Source organism: Urtica dioica, chromosome 6 (assembly GCF_054948205.1).
Source record: "Urtica dioica subsp. dioica isolate 48M chromosome 6, U.dioica_male_clone48M_v1_H2, whole genome shotgun sequence".
Taxonomy (NCBI): Eukaryota; Viridiplantae; Streptophyta; class Magnoliopsida; order Rosales; family Urticaceae; genus Urtica; species Urtica dioica.
Genome location: NC_142761.1, coordinates 2,400,625 through 2,425,741, shown reverse-complemented (window position 1 = coordinate 2,425,741; position 25,117 = coordinate 2,400,625). Strand labels below are relative to the sequence as shown.

The window sequence follows — 25,117 nt, the reverse complement described above, 5'->3', positions numbered from 1 at the left end:
GTGTTAATTTCAGCAAAGGGTAAATCCGTCGTCTCTCTCTTTCCAAACACTCTTTCACAATTAATAAATTAATTAGTTCTTAATTGCATTACGCGGCGTTTGGCGGGTAATTAAACTGCCTGTGAGTGCCCGGTAAAAAAAATACATTTATTATTTTCCATTATAATAAATAAATATATAAATTTAAATGGAAAAACTTTTTAATCTTTCTCTGCACTATCTCAGCGAGGGTTACGTAATGAAAAGAATACTCGTCTTTGCAAAAAAAAGAAAAAAAGAAAAGAAAAAAAAAAGAAGAAAAAATAGAGAGAGAATTTTTGTAGAGAGAGAAAGTGAAAAAGCAAAAACCAAAACAGAGACTGTCTGTGACTGAAGAGTTTGGACTTTGGAGAGAGAGAGAGAAAGAACGAAGAAGAAGAAGAGAGCGAAACGAACAAACAGACGAAAAAACTGAGAAAATCTTTAAGCTTTTCTTCTTCTTTTTTTCCTCGGAGGTCTTTGTTTGGCTAGAAAATATTCTCTCAATACTTTCTTTCTGTAGAGAAAAGCACTTCCATTTGATCAAAGCCTCTCATTCCCTTTCTTTCTCTGTGTACAGACACAATATATGCATATATAAATACATACAATTTATACACATATATATTTATAGGGAGAGACATATTTCTAGAACAATCTATTTTTGATCACTGTAGAATCAGTCACTCTAGAAAGAGAAAAAGAGAGAGAGATAGAGTTCGTACAATGGAGAGGTACGGTCGAGCTACAACCGAAGGTTCACACTCCGATCCATCGCCGGAAGGTCTCGAAGGTAAAAGCATTTCCGATTTCGATGATCTCTGTGTCGAATAGGTTTTAATGTCGCGTATCGGAGAGTGCGATTTCGAGGTTTTCGACCGAAATGCGGTTATATTTTTTTTTTGTTTGTTCTTCTTTCTTCTTCTAGGTCTCGAGATTTTTTTTTCCTCTTTCATCTTTTCGATTCCTTGATTTCTGTTTGTTTCTCTGTGAAATGCAGAGTCTGGTTGGCAGTTAGGTCAGGGGAGCGACGAATCGTACCCAGAGAGACCCGAAGAGGCCGATTGTATCTTCTACTTGAGAACTGGGTACTGTGGCTATGGCCCTAGGTGTCGGTTCAATCATCCTCGAGATCGTAGCATGGTAATTCGTCTTTTTTTATGGCTTCGAATTCGTTTGATTTTGGGGCGAATTGGTGGATCACTGTTTGTTTCTGGTCTGATCATGATAATTTTTTCGTTCTCTAAGATTATCTCTGATCTTGTGGTTTTTTGTGCATGTAGATTCGACGTTTCCTTATAAGATTTTAGCCTTATGCGTCTATATATTATTTGTTCCCATAAGGATCTGTGTTTTGGTTTCCCATCAGCCAAATTAGTCAAGTTTGAAACAGTAAAAAAAAAAACAAATTATGACTTTGAACTGTACTGATCAGGTTGTTGGAGCTGGAAGAGGTAGAGCAGAAGATTATCCCGAGCGATCCGGTCAGCCTGTATGTCAGGTACGCAATTAGGGCTTGTTACGCCGAATCAGTTTCGAAGCTCAAATGGTTTTATTTTAGACAATGCACATAGTTTTGTTTTTCGTTATTGCCGTTTGTGACACGCTCTCTCGATTGTCAGTACTACATGAGAACGGGGTCGTGCAAATTCGGCGGTTCTTGTAAGTACCATCACCCGAGGCAGTTCGGGGGCTCCGTCGCCCCGGTCTCGCTAAATTATTTCGGATACCCGTTACGACAGGTCTGTCAAATTTCCCTTTTCCCGTCGAAGCTCGCGGTTTGTGTTCCCGTGTTTTAATATTTTTTTTAAATTTTTTTTTTTTGCGAAACATGACAGGGTGAAAGAGAGTGCTCGTACTACGTGAAAACCGGGCAGTGCAAGTTCGGTCCTTCGTGTAAGTTTCACCATCCTCAGCCCGCCGGAGTACAGCCGCCGCCGCCGCTTCCGCCGCCGATGCCGGCTCCGATCCCCGCCCACGCGATGTACCCGCCGCCGCCGCCGGTGCAGCAATCTCCTACAGGGTCTTCGTCGCAGCAATACGGCGTGGTCCTCACTAGGCCTTCTCTGATGCAAGGCCAGTATGTCCAAAGCCCTTACGGAACCATGGTGATTTCCCCGAGCATGGTTCCGATCCCTGGATGGGCCGGTCCTTACATGGTCGGTACAACTCCATTTCCATGATTTTTTTTTTTTTTTTTGTCGACGAACGTTCATTTTTTTTTTTTTTTTTTTGCAGACACCTGTAAGCTCGCTTCCGTCTCCGAGCAATCAACCCCAGGTTGGTCCGGGCCAAGTTTACGGGATAACTCAAATGTCTTCTTCGGCTCCTGCTTATGGTGGATCTTATCAGCAACCGAACGCTTCTCAGATCGGTGGCCAGAGGGAACAAGTTCAGTCGTTTCCCGAAAGACCGGGCCAACCCGAATGCCAATACTACATGAGAACCGGGGATTGTAAATTCGGACCCTCTTGCAGATACCACCATCCACTTCCGGAATATAGCGCCCCGAGAGAAACTGTTACACTAAGCCCTGTCGGACTCCCTTTGCGCCAGGTAAATTTTCCCTTTGTTCGAAAAAGAAAAGAAAAAAAAAACCGCTTAGGAGCGATTTGATTTCGATTTGTTTGTCTTGTCTCACTTGTGGCACCTAATATTCTCCTCAAGACTCGTATGTAGTACGTGAAGATGAGGGTTAAAATCAACTCATTCGCTTATCATCACCTGCCATAGTATCGGTTTTGTCTTCTTGTGTTTTGTAAATTAGCATTATATATTTGTTTCCTGTCTTCGTACCTTTACAATGATCTCGGCTGTGAATATGGCTTGCTGAGTTTCTTTATTACTACCGATCTTTGACGATTTATACTTGTTAATCAACCCATCTTGTCCCTTTTTTTTTTAATTAATATGTAAACCAGGGAGCTCCACTTTGTAATCACTATGCACAACGAGGAGTGTGCAAATTTGGGCCGGCTTGCAAGTTCGACCACCCAATGGGAACACTAAGTTATAGCCCATCAACGTCTTCGCTTTCCGATATTCCGGTCGCCCCGTACCCGGTCGGGTCCTCGGCCGCCACGCTCGCCCCGTCATCGTCGTCCTCGGATTTGCGTTCCGGGCCCGCAAAGGACTCGGCTTCTTCGGGCCGAATGTCTTCCTCGATGAGCTCTTCCAGCGGATCGGTCGGTTCGACCTTTTCGAAGAGCAGTGCTTCGGTGTCCCATTCGAGTCTCCAACACCCGGCTCAGGTTCAGAGTCCCGGTAGCAGCAAGAACGCAGAGTCTCATCCTTCAAGCTAAGCGCTATATATCGAACACAATTCCTTTCCTTTTCTTTTTTTTTTCTTCTTTTCCCTTATCATTTTTCCCCGCACAAAACCTTTTTTTGGTGCAAGCCCGTTTTAAAAAAAAAGTTGAGGCTTTCATATCTCTCACTTGTCACGATTTCAAAAAAAAAATTCTAAGTCCTAGGCAAATACAATCATCCAAGCTCTGTTTATCTCCGCGTTCATATATAGCTCATTATATTGGCCACTCCCTTTTATCTCTCGAATAACCGATGGCCAAACACCGAAAAGTTTAGCAAAGCAACAACGCACACATAGCCTTTTTTTTCGTAGTTTCTCATGAACAACCATGAAAAAAGATCTTGCAGGAAAAAAAAAAGTGTTGTGTTCTTGTTCTCTTGAAACGAAAGACCGAATTCCACGGTTCTCTTCCTTTTACACTGACCGTGTATTTCATGTCTATCGCCCTTTTTCTTTTTTTTCCCTTTTTTATTTTTTTTACCCCAGTGAATTTCAAAGCAAGGTTTACAATTCAACTTGGGAATTGAAAGCTATTGTTTCCAAAACTCTTTTTTTTTTGTCCAGGATCTATTGTCAAAAGCAGCAGTTCAGAGACCACAAATGAGACATAAAAAAAAAAAAAAAAAAAAAAATTGCTTTTTACCTTATTTTTCTAGAAACATATGTATAACTCAGATACAGTGGATTATGTTATTGTGGCATCTGAAATGCTTGACCTGGTTATTGATGAATTTATATTATCAAAATACGAAATATATATGAAGGAAAAAGAAGAAGAGAAGAGAACACTATTGAACTGTGCAATAATTCTCTCCTTTTGCTTTCCCTGTTTTTTTTGTTTCAAACCAAATATTTGTTATCAGACACTGAATAAATTTTCACCTGGGACTTATTTACAAAGTGATGTGAACTGGTTTCATGTTTTCTTATCTTCTCTTTTGTTAATTTTTTTTTTTCTCACCTAACATGAATTGTCCATTTCCAGAATTGGATGACATATATTCACATCTGTGTGTAAATGATTCCCATTTTATTTTCCAGTACTTGAGGGGTTTTTGGTTGCTTTTCATGAAAAAGTGGTTTAATCCTTATTCGTTTTGTCGCTTTATGCCGACTATTCCACTACACGACAGAATGACGAAAGAGAATTTTTAGCCGTCTGATCATACTTCATTATCTTGTCGTCACCGTCAAAGTAAAAAAAAAAAAAAAACCTTCTCTACCGATCTGTGGAGTAAATATCTAAGATATTTTTTTGATTTGTTTTTATCGATAAAGATTCTCTTACGTCGTTACACAAGACTTAGGGTATTATATCAACCTTATGAGGAATGTATTTGTATTATCACCAACGTAACTCCTAAATTTGGAAAAATCTTGTATGTGGACAAATGATTTTTCCAACATGACTGTTCTCACTTGAAAAGAGAGTTAAATTTCAAATTCCAAGATATAATGAGAGTAACACACTTGTTTGTCCGAAACTTGGAAGAGAAAAAGACAAAATTCAACGCAGGGTTACGGACTTAGTTACAGTACTTAAATCCATGTCATTGGGCCAAAATATCAAATTCATTCATTACACGACTCAAATGCCCCTCATGAAAACCAAATTTTCCATTAATTTTATTTCCCGATTTTCTTTTTTGATCGACAAACAAGTTTCGCGCTTTTTGCTATGGGACCCCGAAAAGCTCCGGGCCCCGACGGCTTCCATGCTCTCTTCTTTCAAAAGAATTGGAACGTGGTGGGCCCTACCGTCAAGGAGGAATGTCTCGGCATACTTAATCGAGGGGATTGTGTTAAGAAGTGGAACGAGACAAATATCATTCTAATTCCGAAGACAAAAAAACCAACCAAGGTTTCGGATTTTAGACCGATTAGCTTGTGTAACGTTGTGCTCAAGATAGTTACCAAGGCGATCGCCAATCGTATTAAGGGATGCTTTCCGTTGATCATATCCGAGATGCAAAGTGCTTTTGTCCCGAACCGGTTAATCTCGGATAACGTGGCTATTGCGTTTGAACTCCTTCACTCTATGAGATTGCGAACGAAAGGCAAACGAGGGGTTTTAGCGCTCAAGCTAGACATGAGCAAAGCGTATGACCGGGTCGAGTGGGGCTTCATAGGAGCAATGATGAGAAGAATGGGCTTCGGGCCAAATTTGGTTGCCGTGGTCCTCAAATGCATATCCACACCCGTGTTCTCCGTGGTCATCAATGGTAGAGTAGGCAATGCTATTATTCCCGGAAGAGGATTGAGACAAGGTTGTCCTCTCTCACCATATCTCTTCATTCTTTGCGCGGAAGGTTTCTCCGCTCTTATTAGAGGTCACGAGAGGTTGGGCCTTTGGAGGGGGTTTGCTTGTGGCACTTCGGCCCCATCGGTGACTCATCTTTTTTTCGCCGATGATAGCCTTCTCTTTTGCTCCGCTACCGAGTCTAGTTGTCGTGCTATTCGGTCGGTTTTGGCTACCTATGAGCGAGGATCGGGTCAAGTTGTCAACTTGGAGAAGTCGGTTTTTTGTTGCTCTCGGAACGTGGATGAAGGTCATATCCCGGGGTTCGAGTCTCTCCTTGGAATATCCGCTACACCGGAATTGGAAAGTTATCTCGGCCTCCCGATGCGAATTGGTAGAAGGAAAACCTTGGTTTTTAGCAATATCATGAGCCGGATTCGGAAGCAACTCCTTGCGTGGCGTGCTAAGATTTTCTCGGCGGGAGGAAGAGAAATCCTCATCAAGGCCGTTGTTCAAGCTATCCCTACCTACTCCATGAGTTTTTTCAAGCTTCCCTCTACGCTCATCGATGAAATTCACCGGTTGATAGCTCGGTTTTGGTGGGGGGTACGGGGGATAAAAGGAAAATACATTGGAAAAGGTGAGATCTTCTCACGCGACCTAAGACCGAAGGTGGTCTTGGATTCAAAGACCTTGGGACTTTCAATCAAGCGCTTGTGGGACGACAAATTTGGAGGATTATCAACTTTCCGGATTGCTTGATGTCACGCATCCTTAAGGCGAAATACTTCCCACACTCTCCGGTCCTAGAGCTCAAATGTAAAGACCATTTTTCCTATCTAGGGAAGAGCTTGAGTTGGGGGTTGGAGCTCATGCGGAAGGGGGTGAGATGGCGGATTGGTAAGGGTGACTTGAGAGCTTTCTCGACGCCGTGGATACCTAGAGCCGGGGGTTTTTCTCTAACCTCGGACGAACCGGAGGACGGGTTTCCTTGGAGAGTGGCGGATTTTATGTCTCAAGGGGGCTGGAACCGTGATCTTGTGTATACTTATTTGTCCCCCTACGACGCGGAGGCGGTGTTGAGTATTCCGGTAAGCGAAGCGGAAAGCGAGGATCGGTTGGTGTGGCACTATGAGGATAATGGACTCTACACCGTTCGCTCGGGTTACCGGTTGGCGAGACAAGAGGAGTGTGGAGGCCCCTCGAGCTCGAATGAGACGGAGAAGTTGTGGTGGAAAAAGTTGTGGTCGCTCCATATCCCTCCGAAGATTAAACATCTTGTTTGGAGATGTTGGTTTGAAACCACCCCTACCTTCGGCAACTTGAGGAGGAGAGGTGTAAATTGTCTGCCGTTTTGTACTTTTTGTGGGGAGCTCTCGGAAAGTGACGTCCATGCGGTGTGGGGATGTACTCGTGCTCAATCAATTTGGCAACGCTCCTTTCTTCACAAGTGGGTGGATAAGTCCGGTCCGCTTCCGTTCAAGGAGATATGTTTTCGGGCGAGTACAAGCATGTCGGATGAGCATTTGGGATTCTTCTGTGGTCTCCTTTGGGCGTGCTGGTCAGACCGAAACCAGCGGCTGTTCGAGAACGTTGTGAAGACTCCGGAAAGGTGGGTCAGCGAGGTGGCGGGATGGCTGGAAAGTTTTAAATCCTTTGCCGGCAAGGTGGAGCGGGCTTCGGTAGCAGCTACGAGGGCCCCGGAGGCGTGGATTCGACCGAGCAGGGGAGAGCTCAAACTCAACGTGGACGCGGCTTGGGAAGCGGGCTCCAATCGTGGAGCAGTGGGGGGAGTGGTCCGGGATCATGAGGGCACAGTCCTGGGAATGTTTGCGATGGCCCTGGACTCGGTCGACTCGGCCCTGACCACAGAGTGCCACGCCATCCGGGAAGGACTCGAGTTTGCAAAGGAGAGCGGCTGGAACATCTCGGCAGTGGAGACGGACTGTGCTCGGGCGACTCAACTGGTGGCGGGGAATTTTTGCCTCGGCCGACAAGGCGCGATTATTGCTGATATTCGGCTTCTGCTGAATTCTTTTGATTTATCTGTTCGTTGTAACTGGATTCCCAGAATATGTAATGCAGCGGCTAATTTGGTAGCAAAAACTCGGATTAACTCTCCGATGACAGACTGTTGGCTTTTGTCCTGCCCTCAGTGGCTATCAGGGTGTATTTCTGAGGATATTTTCAAATCCTCTGTGATAATTTGAAGCTCAGTTTTTCCCTAAAAAAAAAAAACTAATGCTTGAAACTTCGTTAGCTAGAAATCATATTCTAATGTCTTTATTTGAAAAAAGAAAACTCAAATAAAATATATTGGTGAATTTTTGTTCATTTCATTTTGACACTCACATTTATTATCTGACGTTTAATTCTAACATCCGACTACCAATTGAATATTCACTAGCATATTTTCAACACCAACAAAATCAACTTAGACTACTTGAATTAAATCTATTATCATTCAGCTAAGTTACAAAAAAATGCAAGTGCATTTAGATCTAAGAAACAATCAATCTATTGTACATACGGCCCACGGACGAAATCACCAACCGACCCCATCTCAAACTTAGGGAAATTTAAAAAACGGACCAAGTATCTTGTAACAAAGAGTTAGCTCCGTGCCGAGTACCCTCATGCCATGCTTCTCTTGCGTCGCGACCCAAATTCTATGGCACGTCACGCATGCTGAAGACCCTCCACCAAGAACCAAGCGATAAGGCTCTTCCTCGTGTTGACGCCGCGTTCAAAGAGACACATGGCATGCTACCTCATGCCAAAACCACACCTCACGCCGGAGATGCTCCCATAGAAGCAAACACGGCTCTAAAAACTCCCCTCTAATTCCAAGACTACATCTCACACCGAAGATGTTCCCTTAGAGCTCACGTGACGCCAGAGATTCCGTACGCCGAGATCACACCAAGCACCGAAGACCCTCCCGTGCTCGCTCACATGCACTTGAGACACCTCACACCAAGACCCCTACTCTAGGACCCGGGGTTCCTCCTACTGAGGACTCTGTATGCCGAAGACTAAGAGTCAAGCTTAGCTACCACGACTTGTCGATGTGCCCCATCTAGACGTACGATATCAAGCATCCCAAACCCGCCTAGGGACCAGTCTCGCGACCTGCGCCTCGCAACATGCCGCTCGTTGCTCCCGTGTCCTACAACTATTCGTTTTTACTCAGCTCTATATCGACCTCACTCGACCAAAGACATTTGCTTGTCACTTTTCTTCGTCAATGTCGTACTTCGCGACCTACGGCTAGTCACTTTCCCCCGCCAGTGGCTTGCCTCTTTCCCTCACGCGCTCTATTGCCTTACAGCTCGTGAATTCACCCCACTCCACCAAAAGTGGTTTGCTAAGAAGCACGGCTCGCATATCCTTTACCTCGTGGCTAGTCACTCCCTTCATCCCAAAGCTCGAAATTCCTCTCTCTCACCCCCGTTCATCATTCACATGCCTTGCAAAGATCTCACCATAATCCGCCAAATGCTGCGATTCACTATACACGCGTCGTGTAGCCTTAGGGCTAGGTGCCATACTATGGCCAATCACCAAGTCTAAGCCTACAGCTTACCTCACCTCACATGATGACTAGCTAAGACTAAACAGATCGTCTTTAGCCCAAGGGTCGGCGTAGTCCGTACAACCCAAGACCAAAACCTCTTATTAATACGCCGCTCGCACAAGAGAAATGGTAACATGAAAAACTAAGGCAAAAATCTTCCAAAATACTTGTTGACTCTTTATTCTACCTCTGAAGTTGCGAAAAGAACTAAACGCCCTCCACCTCACATTATCACTTAGACTAATGTTGAGCGTTAGGAAAAGGGGATGCGCAAGGGAATATCCTCTGTACTACAAATACAATAGCTCTTTTCTTATTCTTTTGGTTAGGCGATGGACTATCGGAACGCCGAATTTTGACGATGAGGAAAATGGGAGAAAGATTAACTCTTTTTCTATCGACGTGACTCGGAGGACTCCTTAATTACTTACATATGGTGGCATCTCAAGTTATGCCCTTGTATTGTCACAATCTTGATCGGAGAACCAACATTAACAATATATAATTATATACACAAGGGCAAGACAAGTGAGATTTGATTTAAAATTTACTTTCTTTTTAAACCCTATTTCACAATTTTTTTTTTTTTACATATGTATGATTTTTCTATTTTCCCCTTTTACACCGTTCAATTTTTAATTTTTTTGTGTACTTTTATATTGTAAAGATCTTGTTTAAAAATTTATTTTTAACATTGTCTGCCAAACTGATAAATTACAAAAGTTGGTTTAGGTGTTTTAATAAAACACGCTTCCTCCGAGAAGATAGGGAAATATATGCATTCTGAGATCTAAGAGCTTAAGAAACAATTCTGACTACTTTGTTTTCCCAAATTCAAAACATGCACTTGCATTTGCGCATGAGAGAATCATGACCCAACTTACATGAACTGTAGTGCCAAATTGCTCCAAAAAATAGAATAAAAATTGTTTCCCAAATAATAGCAAAAAAAAAAAAAAAAAACAGGACACTCAGTTGTTGATCCTAGATTGTCTTAAAAGTTGGGTCTAAAGATTTTGCTGTTGATGTGGCATGATCCCAAAGTTCTTGAAATTTGGAGCAATAAAGTCTTGACGACACTTTTGGTAGGTATTACTTCATGGATGTTGAATAGTATTTTGGAACACATATATGATTTATTCATTCAACGTCACTGTTCTTCAACATGGAAAAATCAAAAATCAATCCACGATCGACCATTTAAAAGTCCAAAAATACTAACCCACGTTTCAGAACTCTGAAAAGCCAAATAAAAGAAGTATAAAATAGAAATCGCAGTTGAAATGTTAGTTTAGGTTGTGATTTTTATTTTTCATGATCAGATTTTTTGGTTTACCTGAAAAAGACAATCAATACAAACAAACACAGCTGAAAAAGAAATGCACTATTTATATATAGTAGCCTTAACAAGCTAGTGGCACGTACCACGTTCATACAAATACACTACATTACCATATATATAATCATCCAAAATAATTATAAAATAAAAAAAAATCGTTAAAACTATGTAGTAGCTAGGTAGAGACACACTCCAAATCTATATTTTTCAACCCCATGCCAAAAACTCGGATAAGCTATGCATATAGCAAAAAAAAAAAAAAAAACTTGCATTGCATGGATATAAGATTTAGATATTCATATAAAAAAAAAAGGTCAAAAGAGTGATTGGCCAACTCCAAAGTCAACGGCGTGATGATCAGCGAAAGAAGCGTCAATGTTGATCATGGGAAAGAACGAGCCTGAATGCGACGACGGAACGTTGTCGTTGAACCCATTATAATCGATGACGACATTATCTTCTTCTTCTTGTTCTTCTTCCATGACCGTCCTCGTAGAGTTGACCATGGCCGAGAGATCACCATCCCACAAACCTTGCTGGTTGTTACCGTTGTCCCAAAACCCTAGACCAAACTGCTCTTCAAAGCACCCCAAAAAAACATTACCGTTGTCCGATGAAGAAGACGAGGAAGGAGTGGAAACCAGCGACGGCATTGGCAAAACTACTGCCTTGCCGCCGAAGCAACCGCTCTCACTATCGTCATTCGAAGAAGAAGAAGAAGGAGGTCTAAGGCAGTTATCAGGGACTATACAACCCAAATACCCATCGTTACTGTTATTATTACTATCATCACAGCTAGGCCACAGAAACACATCTTCGTCGACGTTAGGGCTTTTCTGAGCAGCGGTGGTGGTGATAGTGCTAGTGATCATATTGTTGTTGGTTTTGGGGATATTTAGGGTTTGGATGCGGTGATGATCAAAGGGCGAGGATGATGAGATTAGGGTTTGTTGGTTGGCGTAGAGGAAGTTGGTTCGGGCTTGGGTTCCTTTCATGGACAAGGCGGCTCGGTCGTAGGCTAGAGCGGCTTCTTGGGCGGTGTCGAAGGTGCCGAGCCAGTGCCGCTCTTTCGTCGTCGGGTCTCGGATCTCGGCGGCGTAGCGGCCCCACGGCCGCCGTCGGACGCCGAGGAATCTTCCCGGCTCGGCTTGCTTCCGGCGGCCTCTCCGCTCGCCGGGGCTGGCCTGCGGCGACGTGTTGCGCTGGAGGATGGTGATTCCGAACCCTAGGCTTTGGTTGTCTTTGTTTGATCCTTGTTGGGTGGTTTGGGTTTGGATGAATATTGGTGTGTGTGTCTCCATTGTGTGTGTGTGTGAGAGAGAGAGAGAGAGAGAGAGAGAGAGAGGGAGAGAGAGAGATTAGTGGTGTAGGGGTTTTGAATGGAATATTGAGAGTGAGAGTGAGAGTGATTGAGTGAGTGGTATTGAGGGATTTTGGGGTTTATATAGGGGGGCTCAAGAGAGAACGTGATATCTCTCTCTCTCTCTCTCTCTCTCTCTCTCTCTCTCTCTCTCTCTCTCTCTCTCTCGGATGTGTATTTTGTTGGGTGTCATTCTTTAGAATTTAATTAATTATAAAGGACATTTTTTTCCTTCTTATTTATTTGCTTCTTTTGTTATACGTGTTTATGATTAAATAAAAGTTTATTTCTATTTAGGACTCATAGTGCCCGTTTTGAGTTGAATACTTCAATAACCAAGTAAGTGATTCATAAAAGGTTTTTTTTTTTTTTTTGTCCTTCTTCTTCCAAAGTAGACTTATGTATAAAGGGTCTTAAATATGGAGGAGGGGTTTTTTTTTTTTTTTTTTTTATACTTTTAAACCAAGTATAAAGGGAGTTCCAAGTACAAGTAATAAGTGACTAGACATTCTCATATTTTATTGCTCTGCACACAACAGTCACTTTCTTTCATCCCCAAGCTCTCCGAAACCCTAGAAGAGTGGCCTAAAATATATATAAATATTTGCTATGGTTATGACACAAATGCATAGAACAATATATATATATATATATATATATATATATATATATATATATATATATATATAATATGATGTTCTAATTCTTCTTTTATTCTAATAAATGATGAGATAAGTATTGCCTCATGCTAATGTAAGGCTATTAGGATTTACAGCCCACCCCAAAAGATAAAAAAAAAAAGGTTAAAAAAAACTACTATGGGGATTTGTTAAATATGGCTGAGTTCGCAAAACATGGAATATAATCTTTATATAATTGAGGAACATACGATCAGATCACGTGCAAATATTTTTTTACTGCCTAATATAGCTCGATTACTTTGAATAAAAACCGCCAATATTTCCTATTTTTAGAAGCTCTTTATAGAATGTCAAAATGAAAAATAAAAATCTTGCTTGTTAAATCTCATTTGACAATATATATATATATATATATATATATATACACACACACATATGGAAAAAAAAAAAGAGCTACAAGTAGGGTTTTCTTGTCTGCTCATTAATTCCTAGGAACCCTAAAAAAAATTGAATTTCGCCACTAATATTAATTGTTATGACATGCACATGTAAACCCGCGTTTTGTGCTAAATAAATGAAAAGGATTTCCATTACAACAACAATATTGTCTCCAATTCATACCTTTTTTTTTTCTTTCTAACACTAAGGGAGTAGTTAGGATCATGGTAACCAAAACAGAAGTGATTAATTATGATATATTTGATATTCTATAATTAAACTATACATTATTGTTATAATAAGTGCTATTGTCTCATTCAATGTCCAATATCATGGAACCAACTCCACGATAGAATACAGTACACGAAGAGACAAAAAAAAATCTCTGTGTATATGGTTAACTTAAAGTCAAAGTTACATTTTCTTCTTGCTTTGATGTGGTTATTATTATATTATATAAATATGCCTTGAGTTGTTTTTAGTGACGTGTTTGCACTAGTAGGGTCTAGGAAATATAATTAAGTTATTAATGTGGCACTTAATTATATGAATATATATAATATAAATATATAATATTGCAGCAGTTGACCTCGGTCTCTATGCTATAGTGGAGTTTTCCTTCACTCTCAAAGTGGGCTTCACATGGTACAAATAAATAGTTAAATGATCACACTATGTCACGTTGCGTTTGATGATTTATACACAATCCAAATGATTGAGTCATTTACTATGATTTTAATAATGGCCTAAGAGCCATTTAGTGCCACCTTGGCGTGGCTGTATAATTTATTTAGTTTCTCTAGAATTCTTGGTCAAATAAATCCGTAATATAATTAGTAATTGTTTATTTTATTTTTCACATTAGATTTTATCACGCATTTAACTTGTTATGGAAACTCATATACTCCTAAGTCCTAATAAATATAAATATATATTATGATTGGCATTTTCTTATTTACATGAACATTATATAATAATATTGAGATGAGAATGGTTTACCACCATGAATCAGATACTCTTTTGAAAAATTACAATAAAATACTTTTGTGTGCTTATTCCCATGAAAATCTGTGTACGTATGAGACATTATTCATAGTGACAGTATGTTCTTAAACCTTTTATGATTTCATTTTTATTTTAATATCTAAATATTTATGTAAATACTTTTAAAGGAGAAAAAAATGAATAACAAGATCATCTGTTTATCTTTAACTACAGATAAACTTAGGCGTAAAGCTAACAAAATTAGAACTTTTAGACAATTATTCGTGAATAATTGTGCAAGGCATGATACACATGTTAATTTTTTTCATACCCTCAACTACTTTCAAAATTTCAAACTAAAAATCATACTTTATCAACTTGATCTAAACATAATTAGTCACATTAAAAAAAATTCCATAAATGTTGATAAAATAGATCATGCTTTGATCAATATATATATATATATATATATATATATATATATATATATATATCCCCTAGTTCTCTATTTCAAGATTGATTGTTGGTAGCTATATAACCTGGATGAAGATAGACAAACTAGCTAAAACCATACGTACAAGATCTACATTATTAAGTGCTATTGAAGTTGGAGCAAAAGAGATATTGTATGCATGGCATTATTAGCTCCATATAGAAGCTACCTCATAAGTAAAATCTTGTCAAGGAAAAGATAGAGATATAGCAGAATGTAAATAAAAATGGCGCTCATAGATAGAGTTTTTTGTCTCCAAAAGTACCAAGGAAAGTTAAAGGTCAAAAGGCAATAATCAAAAGCGTTGTAAAGCAAATTGGATTAAACTGCCCAAGCAAAACAAAAGCTCCAAGTGGGACAATATTGGTCCAATTTTATTTTGCACTTTCGGTAGGTTTTTATTTCCTTGTTTTTTTTAGAAAACCCTTTTTAATTAAACTTAAAAATGAACCTAAATGGCATTGGGAATGTCATAAACTAATGATAAGCAAACTGGTCAACTTCTTTTTCCGGTCTTTTTAGAGTTTCCAAATGTTGCAATCTTTGTCACTGGTCATTGTCACGGCTTGTTATAAATTATAATATAATGGGCCAAATATAACTCAAGAATTAGGTAAGAAAAAGTGAAAATTTTGAAATGGGAGAGTCCAACTCCAAACAAATCATTTACGTGTCTATAGAAAGACAGAGAGAAACCTTGATAAATAAAATATAAGTTCCATTTTTTTTAAAGTGTCATGGAATCTATGAACCTTGACTCATCCACTCAAGATTTGAAGAAGAAGAAGAAAAAAAAAATTAGACATAAAATTTATTTGATTAGACCCATCTTAATTATAGAAATTACGCATGTTAGAACATGCCTTCATAATGAAGTCATGTGATTGGAAAATACAAGATATTTTATATAAAAAGACAAATAACTATTCATATGTATGGTTCTACTGCTGATTGGAGTATTGATTAGTAATCAGTAATTATTTAAATCATGTGCACAAACAAATACACACATTTATTATATTGGACTAATAGAAGCACAAAAAATGACATGGGAAATATAAAGGTGTTAAAAACTATATTTATAGAATTAAATGACATGGAAGGGTTTTTTTTTTTTTTTTTCATTATGTGAAGGGAAACAAATAAGGGCAAGGCCAGTCAAGTCCTCATCTGAAAAGGTGTGACCTAGTTAGAATGGAAGACTATAAAGCCAAGCCAAAACAAGTACTTTTCATTGAACACGAATAAATTGGGTTTATTGCCTTGTAAAATAGCCTTAATAAAAAAAACAAGGACAAAAGACAATGTAGTACGGGCTCAGCTCCTCTCTCTCTCTCTCTCTCTCTCTCTCTCTCTCTCTCTCTCTCTCTCTCTCTCTCTCTCTCTCTCTCTCTCTCTCTCTCTCATACACACACTATAATATTTACTATGATTGTGTGTAAAAATACTTTCAAATATCACTTTTTTTTTTTTATAAGTGACAATAATTATCAAAATTACATAATATAATATATTAGCAGTGCATGCACATGTCCCGTGATATTATTGATTAAGATTACATGATTAGTACAAAAACATTAAGTTGAAAAAAGATAAATGTTTCACCCATAAAGAGACATGCATTTCTGCCATTCAAGTATTCGAACCTAAAATTTTCGGTCGAGATATGAGATATGATCATATGAGATATGAGTGGGATTATTACTAAACTAAATAAATTAGCTACCACTTTCGAATATCACTTTGACAAGGGACTTTTTTGGGTCAGATGGGAATTTAGCACATTCTTCGAAACTAGCGCACACGGATACATACATGTCCATTATATACTCTAGATATTATACACATAAATATATATAATTGTTTTAAGAATTTAAGGTCATCCGGGATTTATGGAAAAAGATAAAAATGTGTCTTTCATAGGACTTTGAACTTTTTGACGAGGGAAATGAGAAGATATGATGGTTTTCTTTCATTTTGAGATTAGTGTGGTCTATATATCTAAGAACAAATTCTTCACTTTAGGGTTGAATTTGAAAATTGTCCGGGTGATATACAAGTTAAATAGCCAATTAAAGAAAACAGCTAAGATGTGTAAGTATTGGATTTAATTTTTTATTTTTACTATAATTGTGATTCCTTTTTTTTATAAGTGATAAATCATTTATATAAATTATCAAAATTATAATAATAGCATAAATTTTTTATAACGTAACTTTGATTATTTAACAAAAACTTTAACTAGTTTACTTCAAATAATTATTTAGTATAATTTTTCCTTTTTTGTTTTCTTCATACAAGCGCCTTATATGCCCAATAAAACAACACTAATAGGGTCTAGTTTGTCCTTCCAATAAAGCAATCATCATGAGCCATTGCCAAATACCGATACGCTTTTTGAAAATTTTAATCAACATTTTATTCAATTTGGTGTTTATCTTTTGGTGTTTTAGTATTTTTAATAGGATTATATTATGGAGTGCAATTTGTCTAGGATTGGACATGATTTGGGAGTCATGTGGGCATGCTTAAATGTGTTATCATTGATATATTGAATTAGATTAATTAGTGTGGCAGACCGTTGCCATAATAAACTTTTTTTTATATCGGAATTGCCATAATAATTATTTATCATTATTATTATGTAAATTTAGACTCATGACTAAGCTTTAAACAAATCCATGCTTTCAAGCGTTCAAAAGAAAGACTGTCTCTCATTTGACCTTCATAATTTGGTCCTTATTGTTTTGTGGAAAAGTTTTCCCAATTTTAGGTGGAACATTTGCCAAATTGAATAAAGACACCACGACTAATTTTTGTATATTTCAATTTCAACTTTTCCAACTATTCCTATTTGATGTTTCTTTTGTTTGTGATTACAGTGATGAGATGAGACTATAATTTTCTTTTGACAGAGACATGTAATTAATTACTAATTGTCACGTGAACTCACTATTATCAAATACTACTATTAGTACTATTGAACGTAAATTATTTGGAATTTTGTATCTTTTGGCACCCCCTTCTAAGCACGATGTGTTAGCTATCTCCGTGGACGCAGCGGTGGATGTTAAAGCTCTCCGATTCGGGACCGGCTGCGTTATTCGTGATCAGAAAGGTTTTGTCATATCTTCGGCGATTTCCGCCAACCATGTTGGCACAGCCATTTTTCGGGGTTTGAGTTTGGCCGAGAGACTTGGGTTTGGCCGAGTTGTGATTCAGTCCGATTGCCTCGAGGTGGTGCGTGCGATTAAATGTAGAACGACCTCGCCAACGGAACTCGGTACCATCGTCAATGACATCAAGGTGGCTTCTAGAGTCTTTTTGGATTTTGATGTTATTTTTATTTCACGTTCTTGTAATGTCGTGGCTCACAAGATGGCCCGTTATGCGCTTAGTGTTGGTTCGGATGTGCACTGGCCGGGGTTTGTCCCGCCTTGTGTCATGCGTGATGTGTTATATGACCAAGAGGCTTTTATGTAACCACGGTTTTCCTCCCTCATTTACGTGAGAGTTTTTATATATTTGCCGTGGTTCCGCCCACGTTTATTAGGAAAAAAAAAAAAAAAAAAAAAAAAAAAAAAAGTACTTTTTTGAAAAATGAAATTACGATTGTTGAACATCATAATATGGAATTCTGTTGTTATCTAAGATGTGCTAGCTGGTGCAAACAAATATATACTCAAATACATCTGCGTTGGTATCCATTAATTACTCTAATGTTATTTAATATAAAATTAAAAGAAAAATTGTAAATTATAACACTATCATCCCCCCAAAAAAAAAAGTGAACATTCATGAAAAAAAAATATTAAAGCTGATGGGTTTTTTTAGGTTTTATTGGTTCAGTCAATTGATAGTTTAGACTCTTTAATGTATTTTGAGTACTTAAATCATTCACACAGAGAATTTTGTGTCATCGTGATCATCTTCATTATACTGATGTTGATGATCATCAATTAATCATCATCATATTTATTAGGTTAAATCATAATAAACGTAGACAATGATGTAGACATGGCTTGATTAACTGTTGAGCTCATATATTTGGTTATATGTCTTATTTAATCCCGTTTCATTCAAGTTTTCATTTTCTTATTTAAGTAAAACGGAAAATTTTCTCAGCAAAAGAAAAAAAAAAGAGTCCAATCCAAACCCAAAGTAGGTATAAATTGATCCAAAAAGTCGAATCAGAAGTGGACACGCAACCTAGTACATACGACAAGCAGACAAAAGAAGACATGACACGTGGACACTGTTGCCAGGTCACTCATCATCGTTGGGTGACGTGGCATTTTTGCTGCAAAAATCTCTGATAGAGGTCAAATTGTACGAAGATCGTAGAAGGATCGCTGGAACAGTGAGAGGATCTATACGAGGTACGGATTGGACGGCTGCGATTGGGTGACAGAGAGATCGGAGGGCTTAAAAGTGGAGAGAGTGGTCAAAGAGTGAATAATGGTTACGGACGATGTGGATCGGGATTGGACGGTTGAGAGACAGAGTGAGGTTTTGACTTTGAGTGTGACGTTTTTCACTCTCTCTCTCGGTCCATGTTTTCATGCATAAATTCAGTGATGTGTTTTACTATTATTACAAACCCACGTACGAACATGAACGTTTGGGTTTGGCTTTGTTTTGAATTTCGCACACACATACAAATCTGATTTTTAAAAGAATGTCGTGTAAGATGAAAAAAAAAACGACAACGGAAAGTGAAAGAGAATACTTGGAACAAACGACGAGGAATGGACAAAAATGCATTACGTTTTGTTTCTTGTGTGTGACTTTTTTTATCATTTCTCAAATCCGATTTCACCGTCACTTTTATAAACAAACTTGGTTGATTAGCACGTTAAGGATTTGGATGTGGTTTCTTCTTATAGAAAAGAAACGAGAAGTGTCATACAAAAGTCAAAGTCAATGACACTTGGAATATAAATTATGAAATATTTTATTATATTACTTCTTGTATTAACGCTTTATAACACTTGGAATATGAAATTAATATCAAGAAACTGCAAATAAGCTGAATTTACATATTAATTTCAGTTACAAAGAACAAAACACTAAAGATCTACTAATCTAATCAATAAATACAAGAAAGGTTGTTATTTCACATTCCAAAAAAAAAAAAAAAAAAAAAAACCCAGCATATTCAAATAAAGAATACGTTTACAAAAATAAAATAAAAAGGAAGACGACTATAAACAGTAGACCAATTATAGAATGGTTGGAAATATAAAAATGAATATGACCAAGGAAAAAAATTACGGCAATTACATGTCATACTCTAAAAAGTACTAAGATGGTCAATAACAAATCAAGGATAACAAGCCACAATTAGTCTAATAGATAACGTTTGTATAAACTATCATAATCCACAGCAAAGAAAAACTTTAAAAATAGTCTCCAATCAACACAAAGTATACTCACTGACAACGAAGATCTAATTATTTCTTTTGGAAGTCCTTTTAAACAAAAAAAAAATCTAAACAAATTGGTTGTATAAGCTCCAAAATCAATTTTACATTCGAGGATAAATAGCAATAAATCACGAGATATACAGGGAAATTAGTTCAAACCTCCTTCTCATGCATTTTCTTCATTTATATTCGATACCGACCCGAAACATTCTTCCTAACCTGACAATTCAGCAATGCACATTTGTCTAGAACTTCTAAAACAAAAAAGCCAAAGAATGAAGACGAAGAGAATTTTCGATAACTAAACGAAATCATTGGTTCTCGATAGTTATCGAATCCAAGCGCACCTTCTATTTTGGCAGGGTTTTGCTGCCATAATTTAAGTCCTGAGTTATGACCTCTAACCGGTCATCTGTGCATTGAATGACCACAGATAAGGACTGTTAGTGATTTTAAGTAAAAGGTTGTTCTTACACCCAAAAAAAAAAAAGATTAAAAAATTACAAACCGAACCTCGTTGCCAAATTAAAAGGCTATGATTTCCATTCCGCCCATCTGGTTGAGTCCGAGGATCTTTTCATATTCGTCAAACCAGAACTGTCAACAGAGTCGTGCCATTCCATCTCCATCTAGAGAGAGATAGAGATAAGAAAAAAAAAATACCGACAACAAAGATCAGAAAGCTTCAACGAAAGATAATAGTTCTCAAGCTAAATAAGCGAATGGAAAACAACAAACCTCGCCGATAACCACCGTGTCGCCTTCCTTAACCCCCAATTTTATCAGAGACTTGTTCACACCACAAGCGTCTAGAACGTGTTGGAACCTTCTCTCCGAGTCCATATATCTGTTTGAACATTTATCATCAGTTTCTTTTACTTTATTTTTCCTTTCTTCTAAGGAGCATAACCGATCAGCTATATGATCAACTTTTTTTAATTTTAAAATTTTACTCCCTTTGTATTATCTATTGATTTTGATAGTCTTAGATTTATCGACTTTTATATTTACTATCGTTGGCTCCTGAATTTCTTTGTCATTATCAATTTAATGACAAAAAAAATTTAAATATTATTTTAAATCTCTCGTAAACTTAATTTTTTTTACCCTTATACAATTTAATTTTGTCATTTGCATCCCTAACTTCGATTTCTACGATGATAGTTAACATACCGCCAGTTTGTCATCTGAACAAAACGCTGCAACCCAGCTCCCTCGACTTGCCAAATATCGGTATGACTGTCGCGGGTAATCACAAAGTCGTTGATCGAGGCGGTTCTCTGCTTGCGCACCATATCGGCTACCCGATTTAAATCAACCTGTTGCCCAGAACCTAAAGAGAATAAAAAGTCTCGGTTCACGTCGGAAGAAATACCATGGAGAGAAACAGAAAAAGAAGATTATATGCATACCATCGAACTCCATGGACGCTTTTCTTTCTTGAAGAAGCTTGTGAGCAGCCAATATCACTTCACGCGTGCCATCTCTTCGAGCGGCGCTCATGCAAAACGGTTCGATGCCGCGATCTCGCAGGCTTTTCCTGAACGAAGGCCAGTTCTCGCGCGCCTCGGGGAGGTCCATTTTATTGAAAGCGACGATGAAATCCTTCTCGGCGATTTCGGGGCTGAACATCTCGAGCTCGAGACGAACCGCCTCGAACTCGAGCTCTGGCTGTTGCGATGAGCCGTCGACGACATGTATCTAAGCTTCCACATAACACGAGTCTTAGATTATAAACAAAGAAAAATCACATGGTCGGCTCTTGAAATATTTGAATTGTAATTTAGGACGTGGCAATTAATTCGAAAATTGCATTCCAGTTCTATCTTTTTATTTTTGCAGTTAATATATACCTTTATAAATTGTTATTAACATATATTAACCAATACTAACTTTCGAATTCGGGGGTTTCCGTGTAGGAGAGGTTTTCCCTCAAATTTTGTGGTATTTTGAAATTTAGGCGGTCGGTTTAAGTTTAACTAGAGTACCCATAAAAAAAATACAATAAAAAAAATAAATATAACTATACCAGGGAAGAACACCTCTCCGTGTGTCGTAGAAACTCATGGCCTAAGCCGAAACCCCGGTGAGCTCCTTCGAGCAGACCCGGGAGATCCGCGACAACGATGGTCGAATCGAAGTCGAAAGAAACGACCCCCAAATTGGGAAGCAAGGTTGTGAATGGGTAATTCGCAATCGCCGGCTGAGCAGCGCTGATAGCGCTCAGGAGCGTGCTCTTCCCCGCATTCGGAGCTCCAACGATTCCGACATCTGCAACAAGCTTCAGTTCCAGCTCCAGCCACCTGTCGATCGACCACATATTACGAATTCCAAAATCCCGAAATGTTTGATTTGTAAACAAAGGAGATTAATTTAAATACAGCATATTCACATCCAAACTAAGAACTAAAAATGAAGTTTGAAGAATATAAGATCACGAGTTCGTCATCTCTCAGGCAATCCATTTTTTAGACAGAATTAGAGATACATTTATTAGAGCCTAATAGCTACAACCAACGTCGTTGGACCTATTAAAAACTATGATATACCATCAAGGGTCTAACAAGGTGTATTATAAGTCGTGACTCACTCTTCTCATTTACCAATTGGTTCTGAGATGGAATTGGTAGCAATTAGTTTTTAGATGAAATCTCACGACACTAAGTAATAGATACCAAAGAAACTAAGCCAAGAGACAGACTTTTCGGTGTCATGAGATTTCATCTAAAACCTAATGCAACGCACATACAATGCAATGCACATACACACGCTGCAAACTAAGTGACCGAGCGCCTCAAATAACACAAATCAAAGAGAACAAGGAAAATGCTAATAAGGTATTTAAGGCCATGAGGTGGAATCCCATAGGTCCTAATAGATACCAAAGAAGCTAAACCGAAGAACACACAAACCAAGTCAACAGTAACTTCGTTTTCTTCAAATAAACCAAGGTTCTGAACACTAGACCACCAACTCTTACGTAATCCCTTAGCTCTAAATAGATACCAAAATAATTAAACCAAGAGACGGGCTGAATTTGATGACAAAACCATCAAAACTTGCCAGGCAATCGAAAAAAAAAAAACACATACACAAAATCTACATCGATAAAAACTCTGAAATTCTTCACATAAACCAAGGGTCTGCACACAAACTAAGTCAATAATAACTTGGAAATTCTTCAAACAAACCAAGGGCCTGAAAGCTAGACCAATAACTCTTAATAGATTCCGAAGGAACCAAACCAAGAGGCGAACTAAAGTTAATCACAAGCCCATCAAAACTAGCACTGCAACAAGAAGAAAACACACACACAAAACTAAGCGACTCAAACGCTTCAAACTAAGTCAACAATAACACAGTAATCTTTCAAAGGGTATGAACCAACGGCTCTTAGGTAACCTCATAACTCTTAATACATAACTAAGGAACTAAACCAAGAGGCGGACAAAAGTTGATCTCAAAACCATCAAAACTACCACTGCAACAAGAAAACAGACACACACACACACACACTAAGTCAATAATAACTCAGATATTCTTCAAATAAACCAAGGGTATGAACTATGAACCCACACCTCTTAGGTAACCCCATAACTCTTAACAGATAGATACCCAAGGAAGGAACTAAGCCAAGAGGCGGACTAAAAGTTGATCACAAAACCACCACACGAAACGAAACACGCGACTCAAAACACTTCAAACCAATTCAATAAGTCAGAAACTCTCCAATCAATCCAGGAAAAAAAAAACGAACTCACAATTCGGGACCCTCCTCGCCGTTCTCTGCGATCCTGGGGACTTTATTTCCGCCGGACTTGAAGGAGGCGTTCCCTCTGCCGCCCCTGCCTCCGGGGAGGAGCAGCGCCCTCTGCCCCGGGCTGAGGAGCTCCAGCAGCGGCTCTCCGTCCCCGCCGGACTCCCTGACCACCGTCCCCGGCGGCACCTTGATCACCGCGTCCTCTCCTTTGGCCCCAGCCATCATCTTCCCTTGCCCGTGGGACCCGCGCCCCGCCCGGAAGTGCACGCTGCTCCGGAACGGGAGCAGCGAGTTCAGCGCTCCGTCCACCTCCACGTACACTCCGCCGCCGCGGCCGCCGTCGCCGCCGGAGGGGCCGCCGAGAGGGACGAACTTCTCCCGCCGGAACGCCACCACGCCGTTCCCTCCGTCGCCGGCCTTCGCGAAGATCTTCGCTCTGTCGAAGCACCTCATCACCGCCGGGATTCCCTTCTCCTTCACGTCGATCTCGTCCGGATCTCCTTCCTTGCCGGTGATTCCCTCGAATTCGATTCCGGTCTCGCCTTCGAACCCTAGGTTTTCATCTGAATCGTTGTACTCTTCTTCTTCTTCGATTTCTTCGCCGTTGAGATCGTACACCTGGAATTTTCCGAATTCTTTTTCTTCTTTTTCCTTCTCCTTCTCATCTTCCTCTTCGTCTGCGTCGACCTCGAAGATCTCGAACTTTCCGTACCTGGCTTCCCAGTCATCCTCGCCTCCTCCTCCGACTCCGTCTAGGGTTTCGGCGGCGGCTCCGCGGCGGCGGAGCTTTGCGGCGTCGGAGAGTTTGACCTCGGCGGCGAACTGGAGCATCGGGAGCGAAGAGGAATCGAGCTCGTCTGCGAAGTCCTCTCTGGGAGGAAGGCAAGTGTATGTGGTGGCTTCTACGCCGGCGGAGGAGGAGAGAGCGCGTTTTCCCTGTCGGGTCTTGACCTCCGGCGGGGCGGTTTTCCGAGATCCGGTGCGGGTCTTCCTCGGCGCCGTGCGGCGAGGAGAACGGGACTGAGCGCAAGGACGGAACCAAGTGGATAAGGACGCCATTGTTGAGTCCGACTCCGAGAGTGAGAGTTCATTTTTTTGGGTGGGAAAATGAAAGCGGGAACGTCGTGCCACGTGGTGATGGATAAGGCTCCACAACACGACGCCGTTTTCTTGTTCAAAATAATGTAATTTCTTTTTCTAAAACGACTTTTATTTTGACTGCGTTTGGCATAGCTTTGCTTTTTAAAAAAGTGATTTTAAAATAACTGTACGAAAAAACTGTTGTTTTAAAAAACAGATGAGTGTTTGGTAAACTATTGTAAAATAGCTGTAGTTGTTAACAAAAGCTGATTTAGTGTTTGGTAAAATATATATTAATATTTATTTGTAATAATTATTTATATAAAATGTAATTAATAATAATAATAAGATATATTTTGGTATATAAAAAATATATCAAAGAGGGTGTCTATAGAATGTAAAAAATAAATTATAAATTTTGGTGACGTCAAACAAATTATTTGATAAAAGCA

General features: G+C 39.2%; 3 protein-coding genes across 4 annotated transcripts; 1 reads left to right on the top strand and 2 right to left on the bottom strand.

Moving 5' to 3' along the window:
• The first annotated feature begins 219 nt into the window (after positions 1–219).
• Positions 220–4,257, top strand: LOC149392868 (Zinc finger C-x8-C-x5-C-x3-H type family protein). Its single transcript, XM_089617105.1, has 7 exons — positions 220–811; positions 1,019–1,161; positions 1,454–1,519; positions 1,641–1,760; positions 1,857–2,177; positions 2,257–2,574; positions 2,940–4,257. The coding sequence occupies exons 1-7, from the start codon at positions 745–747 to the stop codon at positions 3,318–3,320; spliced, it is 1,416 nt and encodes a 471-aa protein (XP_089473231.1). The 5' UTR covers positions 220–744; the 3' UTR covers positions 3,321–4,257.
• A 6,274-nt stretch (positions 4,258–10,531) lies between these two features.
• Positions 10,532–11,892, bottom strand: PUCHI (Integrase-type DNA-binding superfamily protein). Its single transcript, XM_089617695.1, has one exon. The coding sequence runs from the start codon at positions 11,782–11,784 to the stop codon at positions 10,798–10,800; it is 987 nt and encodes a 328-aa protein (XP_089473821.1). The 5' UTR covers positions 11,785–11,892; the 3' UTR covers positions 10,532–10,797.
• A 7,761-nt stretch (positions 11,893–19,653) lies between these two features.
• On the bottom strand, positions 19,654–24,680 carry EMB269 (GTP1/OBG family protein). Of its 2 annotated transcripts, none has more exons than XM_089616938.1 (8): positions 23,587–24,680; positions 21,855–22,128; positions 21,238–21,526; positions 20,999–21,158; positions 20,564–20,672; positions 20,339–20,454; positions 20,173–20,265; positions 19,654–20,044 (listed from the first exon to the last, which is right to left on the bottom strand). In XM_089616938.1, the coding sequence occupies exons 1-6, from the start codon at positions 24,642–24,644 to the stop codon at positions 20,359–20,361; spliced, it is 1,986 nt and encodes a 661-aa protein (XP_089473064.1). In that variant the 5' UTR covers positions 24,645–24,680; the 3' UTR covers positions 19,654–20,044; positions 20,173–20,265; positions 20,339–20,358. The 2 variants fall into 2 exon arrangements, with proteins under 2 accessions (XP_089473064.1, XP_089473063.1); XM_089616937.1 differs by having other exon boundaries at positions 20,173–20,237.
• Between the last annotated feature and the right edge of the window lie 437 nt (positions 24,681–25,117).